We start from the raw sequence: 22106 nt of genomic DNA, 5'->3' as shown, positions 1-22106 counted from the left end.
GGGTTCCCTGCCCTGTGGAAAGTCCAAGGTCCTCCCCACTCCATCCAGGTCTAGGAAGGTGAACATCCAAACTGTCTAGGCTCCCACAAAGCCAGAACATGAAGTAGGATCGAAACCCCGTGCCATTGTCCTTGGCCTCTCATCAGCTCTCATTGTCCGCCATGTTCAGAGAGTCTGGTTTTATCCCATGCTTTTTCAGTCACAGTCCAGCTGGCCTTGGTGAGCTCCCAATAGATCAGACCCACTGTCTCAGTGGGTGGAATCAATGAAACAAAAAGCTGGTTCCTGTTTGACATACATTAGGGAAAATCTCACTTTTGTCTTTATAGTCTTGGTTTCAAAATGAACTGTGAAGGAGGGTGAGTGAGTGGACATGTCACAATCAGCTCTTTCCTTTGTTCTTAGACTAAGTAACCTGGGGATTCCTGGAGCATGGGCTTTTCATGTCGGCAGCAGGGTTCCCCTGGACAGTGTCAGGCCAGCAACAGCTGAAGGCGACCTTTCTGCAGCCCACTCTTCAGCTTCTCTGGAGCACTCCTTCAGCCAAGCTGCAGCCCTGAAGAGCTATTCTGAGGACAATTTTGATTACTACGATGAGAATGAAGAGGACATTGAATACCCACCAGTTGAACCGGGGAAGGCTTTGGATGGCCACAGCAGAATTGATGTATCATTCAGTTCAAAGACTGATCCAGGCCCTGTCAAGAGTGGGACCTTGTCTCCAGATCCTGGTCAGGCTTCTCCTTTGCCACGCCGTGGTGACTGGTCACCCTATTGGGAAACAGAATCAGCTTCCTTGGACCTTCAGACCAAACAGGGAGCATCTGTGGGAGAGGTAGAGGTCCTGGATTTCAAGGACCCAGTGAAGCTTTTGGATCATATGGGTACCAGAACCCTAGCTCCTCTGAAGGCAGATGCAGCTTTCCTGACTCCAGGCAAGGAAGATCTTGGGAACAAAAGCAGTCAGCCCTACCCCGATGCAGGGCCGGATGTTCCTGTCCCTCCTCTGGAAGGAGAAGTCCTTCCAGATTACCCAGTGTCTGGTCATGTGCCTACCCTTGGAGGGAGGTATGTGGTAGGAGTGGAGGACCGGCTTGGTTCTAATGATCAGGGTAAGTGCATTGGAAAACCAAATATTTGAAGTTTTCGTTAAAAAAAAAATGTAGAATTGTCAAGCTCGATGTGGTCACTCACATATGGTAATCCCAGCACAGGGGAGGCTGAGACTGAGGGCCAGCCTGAGCTATATAGAGAATTCTAGGCCACCCTGGATTATAGAGTGAGACCTTTTCCAAAACAAAACTAAAATAGAGTTGTGGTTTTTCTCTTAAGTGAATAGGTGAAAAATTTAGCAAAAAGATGGAACTAATTTTTTTTTCTCCTTGTGTTTAAGGAGATAAATTCCCTCTGCCAAGTAAATCTTGGCAGGAGAGTTCTTCTTGGAGTCTCCTGACCATTAATAATGTGTTCTAAAAATTAAGCCTCATGGAGTGGGGAAAGAACTGGGCCGCTGTGCCAGCTATCCTCCCAAGTGTAATGAAACATTTTAGTTTGCAAGTTCAGGGAAGGTGAGCCATTTGGAGGCTTAATAGACGATAAAGGGTGGAGGACCAGGCCATTTGGCCTTGACTGTGTTGAGTTGTGCAGGCTGAGACAAACATGCTGAAGAGCCCATGGGGAGGACATGGTAGACACCTGTGTCTGCTGTTTTGTTTTTTGGGTTTTTTTCTTTTTCTGGTTCTGGCCCCTTCGGCTGTGGCCTTTGCCTCCCTGAACCCTATTCTCATTGCATGACTCACTGGCCAGAGCTGGAGGGAGGTGGGAAATGCCCAGAGGGGACAGCACTTCACCCACACTGATGAACTGGGAAACCGGCAGTGGGCTCATCCCTCTTGTTCCATGGCCTTTTCACTGATCTTTGCCAGGAGGAAAGGGTCAGAGGTGACAGCCTCTCCATTATGTTTCACCTTTTCTGTTGTTCCACCAATGTTTTGACAAAAACATCCTAACCTAACAAAGAGGACCCTCTGGGTGCTGCTATGATATTTTTTTTTTCAGGAATTTGTTTGGAGAAATATTTCATGAAGAAAGAAAACCACTTTGTGTCTAACAGAGCATTAAGTGATAGTTAGTGGAAGAGAACCGATGTTATTTTTGAATCTTGGCTATATTGAGGCAACTTATTTCACCCCTAAGCCTCTGATTTCTTGTAGATAAATTGCCAGAAATTGATGTAAATATATATGAAGTTCTCAGTGCCTACATTAGTTCTTTAAAGAAAATAGTGGCTGCCATTAATTTTTGAGGATTTAAGACATCGGAAGTAGGATGGAGGACAGGTGAAGAATGGACAACAGGATGGAAAACAGAAAAAAGGACTTATTTAAAAGCTTTTAGCCCTGATTCCCTTCTCCATGATGGAGTCAGATGATTTCTGACTTTTCTGATTTATAGACTTCTGTAAATCCAAAAACAGATTTTTTTGAAGGTTGTAGAATTTAAAGATCCTTCTAACAGTCTCCAAAAGTTTCTGTGTTACTTCTTTCTGCCTAAAGAGACTTACAGATATGAATGAATCAAAGGTTTTCTCAAAGGGATTTTGTTGGACAGATGTGTTTCTGAGTGGCCTTTTGTTGGGGGCTGGTTCTCCTGGCCCAAAATTACTGAAAAGCCGGTCTGTGTGCAGTCGCCTGCTCGAGGTGGATGTGGATATGGCCCAACACAAAACTGAAAACATTATGAGATTTCTCTTCTTTTGTAACTCAGTTGTGGTTCTCAAAATGAGAACTTTGTAGATAACAGTGAGTCACAGTGTCAAAGGTTGGCCGTGGCTCTTCAGAAGGGACTGAAAAGGAACTGGCTGTTGGGAACTGAGGCAGTGGCATAACCCAGGAGGGGCATGAACTGTGCTGTTTACCAGCTGCCAAATGTAGCCAACTATTGACATCTTAAATGACAGAACATTTATGGAATATGCATTCAGGGGAAGAATGTCTAATTAGAAGTATTTAAATCAGGAAATTAGGATTTTGTTAAAGGCCCCAAAAATCTTTCTGTTTAGTGTTTCTTTCAATAGGACACACATGTGTGCACAAGGCATATGTTTGCAAGTGTGCCGAGGATGGAGGACAACCTTGAATGTGTGTCATTCTCAGCAGTGCATCAACACTGGCACTTGCTGGCCTAGAATTTGACACATCATCTAGACTGGTGGCCAGGAAGTCCTAGGGAACTGCCTCTCTGTTTTGTTTTTGTAACAGGGGTTCTGGAAATTAACCTTGGGTCCTAATGTTTACAAGGCAAATACTTTCCTGATTAAACCATTTCCCCAGTCCTATAGATTATCAATATATCTGTCTACCTACCTTCTTATCTGTCTGTCTACCTGGCTGACTGTCTTTGTTTACTTATGAGATAGGGTCTCACTCTGTAACCCCAGGTTGCTTGGAACTTGTACATCATCGACCAGCCTGGCCTTAAACTCACAGATATCCACCTGCCTTTGTCTCGTTAGGTCTGGGATGCTGTTGTGAACTGATATGCTTGGCCACCTATAGACTACTTTTTTAAATTCAGAATTCTAGATTCTTTTCAAATTTTTACGTCTGCATCAAGCACACTCAGGTTCTGGCCTTGTATCTTTTGCTTCTTTGATTTCATAGCTCATAGAGCCAGCAATACAGGGAGTGTGTAAGCATTCTTCTCTGAGGTGACTTGTATTTAACAGTAGTTTGTTGTCATGCCAAGAAATTACCCAAGCGCCCATATGCTTTACTCTGTGTGGGAACCATGGGGGAAGATTGCTTGAGATGCATTGTGCTTGCTGCTGCCCTAAGAAGAGACTTTAGATTGCATTGTCTTGGTTGATGCTCAGGGTCGACTGGAGCGAGTTGGTGTCAGCCTTCTCGTTTTGAAGACTGGAAATAGGTGCTGTCTCTGTGAGTACAAGACAGACATTGCAGCAGTGTCAGGGATTCCATGGAGGGGTTACATCTGTGTTTGTGGCTGCACTCAGGGAAGCCTTCCTGAAGGAGGGCATGCTTGGAGTAGGTTGTGGGGATCTGAGTCTGAGGCAAGAGAAGGTGGGATTTTGAGAACATTCTGGAAAGATGGGTACAGAAGTGGAAATGGAGCTGGGGATGAAGTGAGATAAGATTTGTCAATGAAGCTTCAGCTAATAGAGATCCGACTGCCTCTACTGTGAGGAGCAGGCAATGAGGCAGGTAAGGGGTTTTAGTGCTCTTGAATCTGTTGAGGTTCTTCTGTAAGAACCTGGGTATGGGGGCTGGAGAGATGGCTCAGTGGTTAAGAGCAGGCAATGCTCTTCCAAAGGTCCTGAGTTCAATTCCCAGCAACCACATGGTGGCTCACAACCATCTGTAAAGAGGTCTGGCGCCCTCTTCTGGCCTGCAGGCATACACGCAGACAGAATATTGTATACATAATAAATAAATAAAGAATTGCTTCCCCGTGGTCCCTGCTTCAGTTCCTGTCAAAAAAAAAAAAAAAAAAAAAAAAAAAAAGAACCTGGGTATGATCTCAGGTAACAATATGAACTAGAAGGGAGAGCACCTAGGCTCCAGATGCCTTGTGTGTTCTGCCCCACGCACGGGTCCTGTTCTTTCTGTTTGGAAGTCAGTCATCCTGGAAAAGCCCAAGTTCCTCTCTCTTTCTGACCTTCAGGGTGGGTTACTAAAGCGTACTGCTCACTGGAGGTTCATTCTTGAAGAAATTCTAGCAGTCTGTAAACTCAACCCAGCTCGCCAGGCCCCAAAGCCTCACACTCATGGCTACCCTCCAGGTTGCCAAGACAGTCTGTGAGTAGAGGCTCCCATACCTCTGAGAACACCTGTGTGTAGAGATTCCTTGATGGATCCTGTCCCTTGTCCAGAAGGTGAGAGGGAGCCTATTAGTGTCCTGATAGCTGAGCTGATGTCAGCAGTCACAACGAAGTATTAGAGGCAGTTTGCCACCGACATTGTCATACACTCTGTATATACTTAATGACATGGAGACCAGAAGGGAGTGCTTGCCACTACTGCTGCAAAAGAGGGTATGCTGTTCCTGAATGGTCTGTCATTCTGGGGGTGAGAAAATCTGGGGGGAAGAGATCTGTTCTGAAGTGAAAACGTTGATTCTGGTTCTTAAGGTGTTTTTAAAGGTACAAGTGTGCCCAGCTGCTTTGGGACAGGCTCGAGAAACCCTGTGTCCTCTATGATGTCCACTGTGGGGCCTCCTCTCCCGAGGCTGCCCTCTGTAAGGAGGGCAGGCAAGCCAAGGACTGAAGACAAGTGCTTAAACCTTTCTGGGGGAAAAAAAAACACACACACAAATTGAAAGATGGATTGGAACAAGTAAAGAGGAGAAATTTCTATTTTTGTTTAAAACTCCCAATTAGGATAAGACTCAAGTGCTCTGGCAGCGTCCTTGCTTCATTTTCTTATATCCTCACCCCATTTTTTTTCTGTTAAAGGACATGAGAAAGGGTTTTTTTTATTATTGTTGTTGTTTTAGTTAAGTGGGGGGAAAAGTGAGACTTAAAAATCCCTAACACTAAGCTGCCTTTGCCGTTATCCAACCTCAGATGGCAAGTCTATGACAAATGGATATTATTTAAACCTGGCAGCCTCTGCCCACTGCCCACCCAGCTTCAGCAGCATAGCGTTTTGATCATCTGTAGTTGGTGGAGGCTGAAGCATAGATTCCTGGCAATTCATTCCCATGGAGAGTTGGGAAGGAATTGGTGGGTTTAAGGTGGGCCTCAGAATTCGTCTTTTTAACAATTACCTCAGTGTTTCTAATGTACTAACCCTCGCTGTAAGGGGTAGATGGTGCCATGCTGAGGGTGGCCAATGCTGTCAGGGTGGAGATGGGTTTCCCCAAGCAACCCTTCACAGCTGTCAAAGCTGCCAGTCATCTGGCTCCTGGTTTCCCACACTGACCCATGTTGTGCTCTCTCCCCTTTCTTGCACCTCACATTCATCAGCAGGACCCTGTTGGTTCTGCCTCCGGCGTCTCCTAGATCAGAGTCTCCTAGATCACTTCTTTCTCCTGCTCTTCCTTAGCACCTTTTACTACCAAGGTCCCAGCTCACTGAAGTCAGCCATATTTGTTTATTGGCTGCTGCCCAGGAGAATATAAGCTCCAAAGCAGCTGTTTGCTTGACTTCTGGATTCATGGCTCAGGGAGGGCGTTTAGTAAATACTTATTTAACTGGTGGATAAAAGAAAGGAAGAAAATTGTGTGAGATGTTTGCTATCACCAACACATTTCCATTTTAGGTGTTAAGTGTTCAAGTGCGTGTGGATGTGGAAGAGGGTATCAGTGAAGTACATCTTCCTGAGTTTGGGGTTGCCATGTGACTGAAAAGGGTGTATGTGATTGGTTCAAGTTCCATTCTCAAAAAACAAATTTTCATAAAAATCTGAGGAGAGTCTCAGGTTAGCTTACCAATAAGTACTTGACCCATTGTAGTTATGGTTTTAATCTTCTCATAGATTTTATAAGGAAGCTTTTGCCTATTCTGGTTTCCACTTAACTTTAGAACCCTTGTCTGGGACCTGAGACATGGACACCATGCCTGATGACCTGAGTTTGACCCCTGGGACCCATGTGGTAGAAAGAGAGAGCTGATTCCCATGGTTTGTCCTCTGTCCGCCGCACACACTCTAACCCTTTCTAATACATAAGTGAATATTAAAACAACCCTCTTGCATGTAGTCTCCTGTGAGTTACTCAGCAGGCGCTGTGACTCACGCTGTGATCACACCTAGTGTTTTAGTTAAGTTAACCTAGCTCTCCCATCTCTAGTTACCTCTTCATCCTCACTTTTCATTTCCTGATGAGGCTTAGAACGACTGGGGCTGTAAGTCTTCACAAAATAACAAACAGCAGGGATACAGCACAAACCCATCTATTGCTTACTTAATTTGCAAGCCAAACCATAAGTGGAAACTGGTTTTCTTTTGATCGGTCATAGCTGAAAATGGCTCCGCAGTATGCTTACATTGCTGCACATCTTGGAGAATTCTTAGGTGAAGGAGTGCAGATGGCGCTTGCCTGTGGTCTCCCAGAGGGACTGAAGATGACCCAGCTTGTGACCTTCCAAAGTACCACCTGTGCTGACTCAGGAGCACACTTCTTTACATGTGCACCAGCTTGAGCGGGGGAAACTTTGCTCTTTGACACACTCGAGTTACACTAACATCTTTTTACTTGCCCTGATTTTTGTTGAGGTAGGGGCGTAACTTAGTGAGAAATTTCATGCTCAGTGTATACACGAGGCCCTGGGATCCATGTCCCAACCCCCCCCCCCCACACACACACTCCTCACTCCTAAACCACTGATAACAATACGTAGTTTTCTACATAGGGGCCATGCTATCTTGTCACAATCCATTCTTCCCCTTTTTCCCCTGCAGTGAATTTTGTTGCTATTAAAAAGAAAGTTATGCAAAAACAGTTTTTTTCTTGTCAAAGAAGTTGTTATGCCTAATTTTCCATTTTTATAAAGCTGTAATTTCTCAGACAAGTCACTGACTCCATTCTTCAGCTCCTCACCAACTTTTCCCTTTAACTAATGTTGTAATATGAGCTGCGGGGCTGCGTCCCCGGCACCCGGCCGCCCGCATGGCTAGCTTATGCCCCAAATAATTACACGGAAACTGTATTCTTTTAATCACTGCCTGGCCCATTAGTTCCAGCCTCTTATTGGCTAGCTCTTACATATTGATCTAACCCATTTCTAATATTCTGTGTAGTACCACGAGCTGGCTTACCAGGAAAGATCTTAACCTGCGTCTGTCTGGAGTGGGAGAATCATGGCGACTCCCTGACTCGGCTTCTTTCTCCCAGCATTCTGTCTGTTTACTCCACCCACCTAAGGGCTGGCCTATAAATGGGCCAAGGCAGTTTCTTTATTAAATGAAAGTAACTCCTCCATCATTTCCCCTTTTTTTGTTTAAACAAAAAAGAAAGACTTTAACTTTAACATAGTAAAATTACATATAACAAAATGGTTATCAAGCAAGAATTACAGTTACAATATTTATATCTATTATATCACTTATCATAACTAAGGAAAACTATAACTATCCATTCTTCAACTCCATCAAAGACTCCAGAAGGATATAATATTACCTAAGCAAACAAGAGATCCAAAACTCTAGAAATGACAGAGACATCTCACTGCCTGGACAGTCACCCAAAGTTCTTTTGTACTGTTGGGGCATCCATCTTCAACCTTCAGGCCCATAGTATCCAGCAGACATTTTCATCAAGCAGGAAATTCCAAAGACAGTTCAGTCACTTTTTGCTGTGTCCTGCAGAATGTCTCACAGACTCTTTTAGGAGTCAGGAACCCCGAAAAACCATCTCACCTTTAGGCAAGTTCAGCAGTTCTCTCTCTGCGGGTTCTCTGTGTCCAGTTTATGCAACAGTCCAGGCAAGAGCAGTTTCATGCCCAAATGGCTATCAAACTCCATAAGGAGCCTCTTCGGTGCCCATCTTCCTCTAGAAGTAGATTGGTGCTGCCAGGAGCAGACGTGTCTCATTATCATGAAAAGCCCTAAGTTATTAAAACATTAAATGCCATATTCTGCAGTCTTTGAAAGATATGAAGAATGCCTATCTAGCTGAAATATATCTATGCACATCTAGAAAATCTAACTAACATGACTAAAAGCTTGACAATTATCGATGATTATCCATTAACAACCTATATACATTACATTTTTAAATGAACTATACAGTCACAATACCTTAATCAAGATTAGAAATACGCATATACATATAACAAAATTGACCTTCAAATCCACACCAAAGCAAATTATTCATATCTATATCATATCCCCCTTTAAATGTAAAAGAACATTTATAAACCATATTTGGGAACATGGGCGCAGTTTTTCTCTCCAAACTGCTTCCTGCTGAATGGGGGCGCTGTATTCAGATCTTTCATGGTGTAACCTGTGTGTCAGGGTCATCTCAGTCGGCAGTTGAGTGAAGTAATTTTCTGAAGGTGTTCACAACAACCTTTCAGGAGGGCGTGGTCTATCATACCATATTGGGATAGACGCAATCCACAGAGTCTTATCCTCTGTGAAAACAAAAGAAGACCCTCTCCAAAGCATCATATCCTTAGACCCATATTCTGAAATCATAATACCCTTATATCCATTCTGGTTTAGCTTGGCAGCCCATATAATGAAATGTCTCTCTGCACTTAGCTCTTTACAGTCAAAAATTTTAAAGAAAACACAATAATACAAAGAATCCAGACTCTCTGTGAATTTTCCATTTTTACGTGGCTTATTTTCTTTATTTCTTTTAATCTATAACTATCTGTACTCTGTCTCTTTAAAGACTTTACCCTTTTTTTTAAGACATTAACTTTATTCTTTATATATATTTTTTTCTCTCTCTCAAGCCTATGTATATTCATCCAACAGTGTCTGAATCAGTTCTATTGTGAATCTGTAATTTTTTTACTATCCAGGAGCATTTCTTAAAATGTTAAGCACTTCTTAAAAACTTAAGTTGCACCATGTACAGATAATACGGTATCGCCTGTGTCCTGCTCAGTCCAAACCTTAACTGCGCTGTTATTATGGTAATTATGGTAGTTCCTGCCTGAGACCAGCACAGTTCAGCATGGTGGAGCTGAGCCCTCCTGCCTCAGAGCCATTTGGTGCCCCTGAGCCACACACAGTTCCAGGCACACAGCAGTCCACATTGCCATCAAGCAAGCCGTAGCACTTTACTCCAAATGCTCCATTCAAAAGCTCTGTCTCCAGCAGGAGCCAGACAGAGATCGCGATGGCGGCACAGCCCAGAAAGCCGGCATTTTAAAACAGCCAGTTTTTTCCTGTTGCTGACAATTTCTTTGCCGCACGCAACCCACAAACAGCAAAAAGCTGTCTTAAATTCTCTCTCTCTCTCCTTTTCAAGCCCTCTCAGGTTTTACGTGGAGTTCATTAGCACGTTGGGTGCCACTCTGTTGTAATAGGAGTAGCGGGGCTGCGTCCCCGGCACCCGGCCGCCCGCATGGCTAGCTTATGCCCCAAATAATTACACGGAAACTGTATTCTTTTAATCACTGCCTGGCCCATTAGTTCCAGCCTCTTATTGGCTAGCTCTTACATATTGATCTAACCCATTTCTAATATTCTGTGTAGTACCACGAGCTGGCTTACCAGGAAAGATCTTAACCTGCGTCTGTCTGGAGTGGGAGAATCATGGCGACTCCCTGACTTGGCTTCTTTCTCCCAGCATTCTGTCTGTTTACTCCACCCACCTAAGGGCTGGCCTATAAATGGGCCAAGGCAGTTTCTTTATTAAATGAAAGTAACTCCTCCATCAAACTAAGGTGTTCTGACCCGATGACCCCCTCAACTTGCAACTTCTCAAGGATGCTTTAACTGCAAAAGGAATGCTTGTGCTACTCTCAGTATTTCTCAGTAACTGTCTGGGCTTGGGAATGTGCACGTGGGTGTAGATGCCCAAAGAGTCCAGAAGTGGGCATCAGATCCTGTGTGGCTGGAGTTACTGGTGACTATGTTGTCACCCATGCTGAATGCTGGGAACTGAACTCCGGTCCTTACTATTCCTCACTGCTGAGCCATCTCCAGTCCCTTTCACCTCTTCTTACCTGTGTGTTTTTTTCAACATGCTGCAAGCATCCAATCGCACCCTTAGCCTTAGTTGGGTACCACTGGGGGGTAGTAAGGACCTTCAGAGTTCTGTCCCAGCTGCTCACAGGCCTTGTGACTTCAGGTGAGTCATCTTAGTCCTCTTTGTTTCCATTTCTTTCTCTGGAAAACAGATGAAAATGGTACTCGCTACCCAGGGATCTGGTGCAGATGGAGGGTTAATGTTAAAGCTGGCGAAAGAGTGTCTAGTCTATATCAAGCCAGCTTAAATTTTATCTCTCTTGTCCTTGTGTTTGCTGATGTAAGTGGTTGTGCCGGTTACATTGTTATACACGGGGAGCTAGATCTTTTCATTGTCTTGGTTTTTTATTCTCACCTGGAATACTCTAAGTAAATATTAAATTTTTGATTCCTTCCACCCATTCCTTATTTTCAGACTTATTCCTGGAAGGCCACCACAGTCTGCTTTTTCCTATGAGTAGCCAGAACTGGTACTTACAGCACCAGTGGCTAGAATGCACTAGAACTTTTTGCCCTTCCTGCTTTATCCAAAATCTCTTGGTATCTCTCTCTAGCCTTCTGACTCTGGTGGCTGGGAGGTAGAGCATGCATAGCCAGCCACCCTGCCTCCTGGTGGCCATACTTAGAATTGGTGCATTGCTCAGCATCCTGGTAAAAAGAATTTATCAAGCCGGGCGGTGGTGGTGCACGCCTTAAATCCCAGCACTCAGAAGGCAGAGGCAGGAGGATCCCTGTCTGGTCTACAAGAGCTAGTTCCAGGACAGGCTTGATAGCTACATTGAAACCCTGTCTCAAAAAAACCAAGAAAAAAAACCTGTGCCTCAATTTCAAGACATACTTTGACCATTTCTTTTATAAACAATGACATGATGACATTGGCTCCAGGCTCCTCTCTTTCTTATGTTCCTCCCTCCTTCCCTTATCTCTCTTACACAAATATCTCTCTGTAATAGGTAGAGTATGTGGGAAGTTTGGACAACAATCCTTGGAACATCAAGCTTCCTCTGGTTTACTGTGGCTTTGTAGAGCATCTATGGCTGTAGCCTACGTTGTTTCTGGTGCATGGAAATCATACTTGTGTTCGAAAGGACAAAAGCTCCTTAACCCTGTTCCTTGTTCTCTCTTTCCCCCGCAACCCTTCCGCATGTGAAGGCAAGTGTGTGTGCATCCTTTACGTTCGGGTTCCTTAAGCGGTAGACCCTGGATCTTAGCTCCCTGAAGATCATTACTCTTAAGTCAAATCATACAAAATTGCTAGTGTTTGGTCATTTTCTTTTACTAACCAAATGGTGATTTCATAAAGCACACTCTAATCTGCAAGAATGTTTTGCCTTCATGACTGCTCTCAGCCAAGCTCACCCATGTTGTAATCAGACCCAGTTGGCAGCGATGACCTGAGCTTCTTGCCAGAAAATATAAAGCAAGTTAATCCCCCAGGCTGCATGTTATTCCTGTACCCTCAGCATCAAATCCTATTTGTTTATTACAGTCCAAGCTGACTTTGCAGAGCAGATGTGGTGTCTGATGCAGTTTAGTGGTGACAATACTGAAATCCTTTGGCCATTCTAATGCTTGTTTGTTTAATTTTGCAGTCTTCACGTATAATAGTGCCAACAGGGAAACCTGTGAACACAGTCATGGCCAGTGCTCCCAGCATGCCTTCTGCACCGACTATGCCACTGGCTTCTGCTGCTACTGCCAGTCCAGGTTTTATGGAAATGGGAAGCACTGTTTGCCAGAAGGTGATTGACAAACAGGGGCTGCTGTGTGAATAGCGTCACCACTTGCCTGTTTCTAGTTACCGTGTGGGCTGTGATGGGTAATCCTTATATCTGTACTATGTGAATCATAGCGCTAATGATTGGATGCCTAAATATCAAATATTTATTTACTTATTTATTCTCAATTTGAGAATTAACTAGAAATGATTCCACTTGCCCATTCCTAACTCTGTAGAGCTACAGGGGAGGGAAAAGAAGGAGGATAGGAGATACTACAGACAGGCTGGGTTATTAAGTGAGTAGTTGATTGGTTAGAGCTTCATCAAAGGTTCTTGTTAAGCTAGATATGGCGGTACATGCCCATAATCCTAACACTCGGGAGGGAGGCTGATGCAGGAGGGTCGAAAGTTGAAGGCTAGCCTGGATTTCATAGTGAGCATCCATAGAGATCTTATTTCAAGAAAACTAACATCAATAATGATAATAATAATATTAAAGTGATTTTTCCAAAAAATAACCATTAGATGTAGTCAGGGGAGTTCTTTTATCTGTGTACACCTGTCCTGATCTTGATGCGGGAAAAAACTGAGAAGATTCTCTTTGCCTTTCAGGAGTACCTCACCGAGTCAATGGGAAAGTGAGTGGCCACCTCCGAGTGGGTCACACTCCTGTGCACTTCACTGATGTGGATCTCCATGCTTACATCGTGGGCAATGATGGCAGAGCCTACACTGCTATCAGCCACATCCCACAACTGGCCGCCCAGGCCCTTCTCCCTGTCATCCCAATCGGAGGCCTGTTTGGCTGGCTCTTTGCTTTGGAGAAGCCGGGCTCTGAGAATGGCTTCAGCCTCACAGGTGAGTAGAGCTCAAATTTGGCAAATGAGAATTCAGAAGTGGTACCTGAGGAACACCTACAGATCTTTTCCTAACTCTTCCTGCACACCCTTGACATACATAGATCATAGCTTTTTAAGTTGAGTCATGGCTACAGAGAAGGCCATGTAACTGAATGTGGAACTTGCTAAAAAGGTTTCTGGTTGCTCAATAAAAAAATGTATAAACCCACAATGAATACAGGTGTTTCTGACAGCACGTACCTGTGGTGTGACTCCAAAGCAGCCTTGGCTCTGAGCACACAATGCACACAGTTTGTAAAAGGTTGCCTGGGACGCCTGTGCTCAGACTCCAGTCCATTGGAGGTTTTGAATTGCAGCGTTCCTGCTGTACATACAAAGCTTTCTGCTCTACAGAAACACGCTGCTTTAGTGGCTGGTAGCGTTTTCTTGTCCTCTACTGTCATGCCTTAGCAAGTAGGTATCAAGTTAATGTAGCTTTGGATCATTCTCTGCTAATATGTTAGATTTAAAAAAAAAAAATCTGTTGTCTGAGTTTCAGACTTTCGATTCTTGAAAATTGTTCACTGATTTGTAGGTTGTAAGGATTAGGGTGCACTTTCCAACAATTGCTGAGGTGTCCCTAAACGTACTTCTACCATTCTGTGACATTTTCAGCATCAATGATTCCAAAGTCAAAGCCTGTTGACTCTGAAAAGACTGAAGATACTCATTCTCCTGCGGTGTGAAATCTTCAGCTAAGAGATAATTCTTTGTATAAAATAACGAGCTAAATAAATAAATATAAAATGAATAAAACAAGCAAGGCCATCTCAGTAAAATGCAAGCTTTCTTTCACTTTTAAAAAGTGGTAAATTTATATGAATACCAAAGCATTGCTTTAAAATACATTTCTTTATGGACTGTTATCTGTAAATGTGTCCATATCTTACACCTATATATCCAGGCAGAGTAAGGAGGTCTTGGTAAAAGTCATGAGTAGAAGAGTTTAAAGGCTCTGGGAGATTGCTACTGCTCAGACTTAACTGCACACAGATCAGTTAAGTGGCTGTGAGACCGTAGAGGGCCAGGGTGAAGCTGTGACTTGCCGATGAGTCCTCAGTAGATGTCGGCAGGGAGCGTGGGTGAGGGGTGGCTTCTCATGTACCTGCTAGCAACACACATCTCCTTTCTTGCACACAAAGGCCGGTACTGTGAGACAAGTTCTTTCCCCACCTCTTGCTACATGGCTCAGCTGCCATTTAAAGGATATATAGTAGGTCTCCTTTTCTCAAGACTTAAATGAAATCATGTGTCAAAAGTAGCTAAAATATAGTATGCAAAGTTAAACTTGAATTTTGGAAAAAAGTTTTAAAATATAAGCATGCCCATATTATATTACATAGGATATATGTGACCAAAGTATTCGTGATTTATCTGAATTTTAAATTTACTGAGTATCTTGGTTTATGTGGGATTTGCTAACCTGGCAAGCTGAGAAAGAAAGTCCTGCATTATCTCTTACAAAATCTAGACTCCCATAAAGAAAACAGGGCAGGGGCAATTGAAACTCTTTGAGTGATGCTGAAAGTGTCAAATGGGGGTAAACACAAGCCAAATAATCACAAGCTAACTCTGAACGGAGTATTCTAAGGTTTTTCTTTATTAAAAGGGAAAACTCATGGAACAGGAGTGGGGGTACAACATCAAGCTGTGGAGCGTGGGAAGAACAGGCTAAGCTGGGTGAGATCGTGATTTTTGGTACCCTAAGTCATGCCCTGTGGGCGCCATTTGTAGTGAGGAGGTGAGCAGGCCTGCTTTTCGTCCCACCCAGCTCCTGCATGGTTAGCTTTGCACCAGAAATAATTACACAGAAACTGTATTCTTTTAAACACTGCCTGGGCCATTATATCTAGCCTCTTCTTGGCTAACTCTCGTAACTTGCTTAACCCATTTCTAATAATCTGTGTAGCACCATGAGGTGGTGGCTTACCGGGAAGATTTTAACCTACGTCCATCTTGGGCCAGAGCTTCATTGTGTCTCACTCACTTCTCTTCTTCCCAGCATTCTGTTTTGTCTACTCCACCCACCTAAATCCTGCCTTATCAGAAATCCAAGGCAGTTTCTTTATTAACCAATGAAAGTAACAAATAGACAGATGACCCTTCTCCATCAATGCCCCAACTAGGTCCATCCTCTTAAAGGTTCCCCATCACCTCCCCCTTTTGTCTCAACAAGAGAGTTCCAACTATGTACACTAAGAACAGATATGATATCAAGTATAAAAAATAGAATTACAACCAACATAAACAATATTAAGCAAGGAATATATGCTAAATGTTTTAATAATCATTCTATCCTAAGGAGTTTGAGTCTTGTATTAGAAATGGCTTGGCTAGATCATAAGAAGAAGGTAACTAAGACTATCTAATCTTCAAACCTATCAAAAGCCTGAGAAGGAAGATAATAATATTTCTTGAGTAGGCAGGAAGTGCAATCAAGTAGCTTCCAAGATGTGTAGTAGATAACAGACAACTGGCTACCTGGGCAATCACCCAAAGTCTCATTTGCAATGTTGAAGCAACCAACTTTGGCTAAGGCCTAGAGTAACTGACAGACTCTTTTTCCGAAGCAGGAAACTTTTCATAACCATCTGACCTTGTCTTAGCAAGGGTTAGCAGTCTTTTTTCCTATATCCTGCTTGTTCTGTTCAGATACCATGTATTTTATCAGTGGTTGAGGTAGGGGCAATTCTTTACCCAAAGGCCAGTTTTGCCAAGAAGAAAACAAGCTCCAAGTGAAGTGTCCTTAGTGCTCAACATTCTCTCGGGAATAGATTGGTGCTGCCAGGAGCAATCATGTCTGATGTCAACAGAACCCTAAGTTATTTAAATACCATGTTCTACAGGTCTTTGAAGTGGTTGAAGGTCACGTATTTATTCAGAGTACAATCTCTATGTATCTAAAGAATCTAATTAGTCTGACTATAAGTATGACAAACATGAATGACTATTGACCTATAATACTTAATACCTATATAACTTAAAGACCAAGACTTCATATTAGAATATTAAACAATCTAAATAACTGTGCAGTAAATAAGGGCAATGACCTCAAAATGTAAACAGTATATAAGTATCTTGATCAGAGGTAGGAATATATAATGCAATATGATAAATCCTAAAATTGTATCAATATGTAAAATGTCTTAAGCAGAGATAGAAACATGCATGCATACAATCTGACAAAATAAATTTGCATAGTTATTTGTAAAATAACTTTATAAATATTGTAAACAGAAATAGGAGCATATTCAATATAACAAATATAATTTGAACTTATATCAATATATAAGAATCTATACCAATGTAAATTGTCCATAAATAGTAACTCACAATATTCACTGTTACTCACTATTATTACATTATATTATATTATTATATTAGTGTGGGTAAACTCACAAGAATCATCCTCCATGTCATCCAGAACAGCACGGTTTTTTTACAGTAGGCAATGGATTTTTAATTTTTCTGGTGAAACATGTTCTCCACAGTGACTGGGAATGACTTGACCATGTTTGACATGGGGGCCTGTGAAAGGTCCCCCAAGAAGTTTTCCAATGGTATCGGGTTGCCTTGTCTGTCTTTTGTTGATCTACATTTATTGGCCTAATGTCAGCATTTGCCACATCGCCTACATATCCCAGAATGCTGAGACCACCTATTCTTGTCATTTCCAGAGGAGACATTATTCCTAGGAATTTCTTGTCTATAATCCCTTCTCAGATGTCCTATTCTACCACAATTAAAACATTTGGCATCTTGGTGTCTCCTCATACCAATGGAAATCACTTCTCTTACCCAAGCCTCAGTACTGTAGTCAAATGTCTCAACATTTGTTGTTTGCAAGATCCATTCATCTATGGATGCTGATCTGACCTTTAAAGGCCCAAGGATCTTTCTGTATTCTAAGTTGGCATTTTTAAAAGCAAGAGATTTAATAAGTACTCATCTAACTTCTGACTCTGTTACACCTACTTGTATAGCCTTAGTTAATCTTTGTAAACAGTCACTAAAGGGTTTTCTCTGGCCCTGTTTAACCCTAGTATATGATTAATTCTCTTTTTTGATTCCTGAATCCTGTCCCAAGCCTTAAAAGCTGCTGGGCTACACAGGAACAAGGTGTGTTTGTTGTAGAGAGCCTGGTCCTGAGGATCAGAGTAATGGCCCTCGCCAAGAATTTGATCTTGGGAAGCCTCAAATCCTTTTGCATTTCCGTGTTGTTCTAAAATTTTCGCCTCTTTTCACCAATAACACTTTCAAAGCAGCTGAGGTCCGTCTTCTAGGACAGCTGAGATTAATTGAAGCCAATCATGTGAGGTAGTCTTATTGTTTGAAGCCCACGTTTTCACCATTTTCCTAACAAATGGTGAATGTGGGTCATAAGATACTACTGCTTATTTAATTTCTTCTAGATTGCTCATACCTGTAGGTTGCCATGGATATTCTTTGACTACCTTAGGGTACTTTGTGCCAGATGGTTTCTCAGATGAAATTACTGGATAGGCAGCTAACACTCTGGGAAAGTCACCCTGGAGTCTGGAACATACTAAAAAAGCTAAATCCTGTCCTTGTGCCTTCTGTCCCTGCTCATCAGTTTTGATCATTTCCTCAATCTTTTTAAATCTCTTTACCCCTGCTTTTTGTAAAGTCTAAATCTCCTGGCCAGTGTTTCATTTTAATGCCCTTATTGAGGATTCCCAGGTATGAAATTTGTTCAGTAAAGATACATCTCATCTTTGGACATAATTTTGATGGAGTGCATATTAACTTCTTGGAGAGATACCTTATCCATTAATCTATTAGAACTTTTTATAGATTTCGATTAAATTCAGCAGCATGAATTCTTTCAGATAATGTCTCAGCACCCTTCAACATTGACTGGATTTTGTCTATCAAATTAATGCTATTCCTCTCCATATTGTTAAATTTTCCAACTAGCTGTTCATTATTAGTCTGTAAAGACTGTATCATTTTTAAAAGTGCCTCATTCTTGGCTCTATTATCAAACCATTTTCTTAACAAGGTAATATTAAAAACAAAACTAATTTCCAAAATCAAATAAATGGATGTATAAGGAAAACCATATAAGCCTTGCAGAATACCATCTATGGCATAAGCAAAATGATTATTAAATTCTTAAATGGTAATATTGTTAGTCATAATTTTTTTGATCTTCCCTATTGTAAGGCAATTGCAATAAATTGGAGTATGTGTAATAATCTTAAAGGCCATTGGCTAAAGGAGGATTTGAGAACTTTGGGAGAGCAGGAGGTCTGCAGCTAGGATTGAACACAAGCTGGCATGCTCTCCTTAGGTACTGTCTCCATCAGAAACCAGAAGAGGACATACACACTAGTGACTGGCTGCTTGAAGCCATGCCTCTTCTACGATAGGGAGGTAATCTACCACCCAAGCCCCAGCCAATCCTCAGAATGATTTATTTAAACAAGACCTCTTGTCACCCATTTGCTGAGTTTTTGTTCCCTGCAGGTGCCACTTTTGTGCATGAGGTGGAAGTTACTTTTTACCCTGGAGAAGAGAGGGTTCATATCACTCAAACTGCTGAGGGGCTTGACCCAGAGAACTATCTGAGCGTTAAGACCAACATTGAGGGTCAAGTGCCCTTCATTCCGGCGAATTCCACAGCTCTCATTGCTCCATACAGAGAGCTTTATCATCACGGGGACTCAGGTATGTGTGAGTTTCCACAGCTGTAAAGTGGACATGGTGTCTGCCTCAACGAGATAGTGACAAGGCTTAAAACACAGGAATGTCCTGGAACACAAAGTGACACTGATATAATTTTGTTCTTGTTTTTTAGAAAGTATTCACCATGTAGGTAAGCCGAGAAATGACTCCTGAACATAAGGATGTCAATATCTTTGCACATTATTTTCTGGTGGCAATAACTGATAAAATACTACCCTCTCAGGCATGGACTGCATTGACAATTAAGATTCATGACTGTCCTATAACTGTTTCAGCTGATGATTTTAGTTTACTTTAAACTAAATGCAAAGATGCTTTTACAGTGCTATGAAACGAACCTGGAATTTGGAGTCAATGCAAAATTTATTCACATCCTAGATTTGCCATTTAAAGTCTATGGAGAAAAAAATCAACAGAGAGCCTACTTTCTTCTCTTTTAGCATGAGAATACAAACATCTTTTCTGATTGCCTAACACAGTTGGTAAGGTTCATAAGGTGTAATAAGCTGTATGTGTGTCCAGCCTGCAGCCTGAAGGCTACATCTGTCCCAGAGTAACTAGCTATAAATACAGTCCAACACATTTGTAGATGATAGTGTTGTGTCACAATGTCAAAAGCCTGACACATTTATATGCCGTACTAGCCACATGCAAGATGTCCAGCGGTCACTTTTGTCATCTTGAATTTGATCTGGCCCCTAGCTTCCAGCATGAGAGTTGGATACAGGGAAAAGTCTAGAGCATAGACCCTGACTGTGACCAGAATATTCTGGGGCCAGTCCTGGCATGACTCCCAGCCAGAGAGGAACAACTTTTTCCTCTGCTGGTGTCTTGCCAGCTAACCAAAGTGCAGAGCATTTGGAGTATTCCTTTTGTGGAATGTGTCTCAGATCTTGAGACATACTGAGTGATAGTTCTATCACATCCAAGCCCCGCGTCTTGGGCTGTTCATCTAAACTCTGTGGTCTCTGCACACACTGTCAGTGCCTGTCTTGCACAGCTACGAGGAGCAAAGCAGGTAGTGTGTAGATAGCGCCCAGCACACCGGTGGCTTTCAACACACCAGCACATCATAATGCTTGTTCATAGTGTAGCGGTTGTTGTTTCTCCTCCTCAGCAGTATGGCTTTGTCTCCACTCAGGTTCAAGGGGGTTCTAGGTCTTTCCTTCCAAGCTTCCTGTAGAATTCAGGAAGTTCTCTGTGTAACCTGCTTCAGGAATGGGCTGAAAAACTGTAGAAAAAAATACTTCTAATATGCACATTTTTGGTTTTGGTATTTTAAAAGTTTACCATTTTGCTTGTAAAATGTTCATTACAGCTGTGACCTCTTCCAGTTCCAGAAGTTTCTCTCTCACTTCTGGTTCTATCAACCAAACATGGTCCTACCACATAGACCAGAACATCACTTATAAGGCATGCCGGCATGCCCCCAGACACTTGGCCATCCCTGCCACCCAGCAGCTGACTGTGGACCGGGCTTTTGCTTTATACAGTGAGGATGAGGGTGTGCTGAGATTTGCTGTGACCAATCAGATTGGCCCTGTGGAAGGTATGTATTTTATTTTTGTTGGGCAAAAATCATATCTTTTCTTAGAAGCCATCAAACAGTTTTGGTGTGATTAAAGTTCTATGAGTGCCAGATATAAAGTCAATAAAGCATGGCCCTGTGTAGACAGGCGAGTGTAGAACTTTGAGAACATAGCCCCTGCCAAATGTCAGAAACTAAAGTATGGCACCTGGGGCTGGGTGGTACCAGTCAGCCTTTTCCCCTGATCTGTGAATAGAGATTTAAATCAGTGGAATTTAAGTGAGAGTCTAAAAGTTAAATACTCATGTTTGCAGTCAGTTCAACACAAATTTTAGTAATTATTGTGTATAATGGGGTAGGTGTATGTGTATTGTGGCATGTATGCATTGGTGTTCACAACAAGTTCGTGGAATCCATTCTCTTCTGCTTTTACATGAGTTCTGGGGATTGGACTCAGGTTTCCAGACTTTCTCAGCATGGCCTTTACCTACTGAGCCAGCCTCAGATTTTTTTTTTTTTTTTTTGACAAAGACATCAAAATAGTTCAATAGGAAAATAAGTCTTTTAAACAGGTGATGTTGAAACAACTTTCCAAATGCGAAGGAGTGAAGAAGTGGGACCCCTATCTTGCCCCAGGCGTAAACAAAACCCAGCTCAAAGTGGGCCAAAGACCTAAATGTAAGACCTAAACTTATATGTACTAAAGGCTTTGTCTTCAGATGGCCATGCTATTTTGGAAGGTTCCAGAAACTTTAGGAGAAGGACACCAGCTGGAAGAAGTAGATCATGGGGTCATAACCTCATGGGTTATATCTTGTCCTATCTTCCGCAATCGTTAGTGGCTTCTGCCACATACTACTGCTGTCATGGTCACCCTTACCACAATCAGAAGCAACGGAGTCAGACTGTAGACTAAATCCTGAGCTAGAATAAGTCTGTTCTTTCTGTATTTTGTGACAGTGATGATAATACTAACATAACAGCATTATTCAAAATAGCCAACAGGTAGATGCAACCTAGATGAATATCAACCAGTGAACACATACAAAATAGTCCTAAAGCCACACAATAGAATACTGCTCAGTCGTTAAAAGAAACGAAGTACTCATTCGTCCTACAGCTTGGGTTGCACTTGATAGCATTGTGCTAAGTGGAAGAAGCCACAGTGCATGATTCCATGGACATAGGCGTTCCCATGTCATGATTTGGGAGCTGGTTGGTGGCCCAGAAGAAAGCCTGCAAATGAAGAAGGAAGAGCCCAACTGTATTTCATAAGGAGAGAGAAAAGCACCTGTGGAACACAGCCCCTCCCCACCACGTCCGCCCTTGCAGACGGAGGCCTCAAGACTACAAGACCATTAGAGTACAGTTCTCCACCCCAGGGGTCCATATCAAATATCCTGCATATCAGGTACTCACGTTACAGTTTGTAACAGGAGCAAAATTACCATTATGAAGTAGCAATGAAATAATATTATGGGTGGAGGTAACCAGCAGATGAGGAACTGTATTAAAGGGTCACAGTGTTAGCAAGGTTGAGAACCACTGTATTAGAGGATGAACCACCAATACCATTGAGT

General features: G+C 42.4%; 1 protein-coding gene across 1 annotated transcript in view; it reads left to right on the top strand.

Annotated features, from left to right (window-relative positions):
- Nid2 (nidogen 2) overlaps positions 1 to 22106 on the top strand; it is a 65081-nt gene that overhangs the window by 16813 nt on the left and 26162 nt on the right. The window contains exons 4-8 of the mRNA XM_057785975.1: positions 406 to 1112; positions 12263 to 12412; positions 13003 to 13248; positions 18780 to 18980; positions 20317 to 20547. Of these exons, the coding sequence (XP_057641958.1) occupies positions 406 to 1112; positions 12263 to 12412; positions 13003 to 13248; positions 18780 to 18980; positions 20317 to 20547 (1535 nt within the window). The remainder of the gene's footprint in view (positions 1 to 405; positions 1113 to 12262; positions 12413 to 13002; positions 13249 to 18779; positions 18981 to 20316; positions 20548 to 22106) is intronic.

The sequence above is a fragment of the Chionomys nivalis genome, chromosome 12 (assembly GCF_950005125.1).
Source record: "Chionomys nivalis chromosome 12, mChiNiv1.1, whole genome shotgun sequence".
In the NCBI taxonomy this organism is placed as follows: Eukaryota; Metazoa; Chordata; class Mammalia; order Rodentia; family Cricetidae; genus Chionomys; species Chionomys nivalis.
This window is presented reverse-complemented; position numbering and strand designations above follow the sequence as displayed.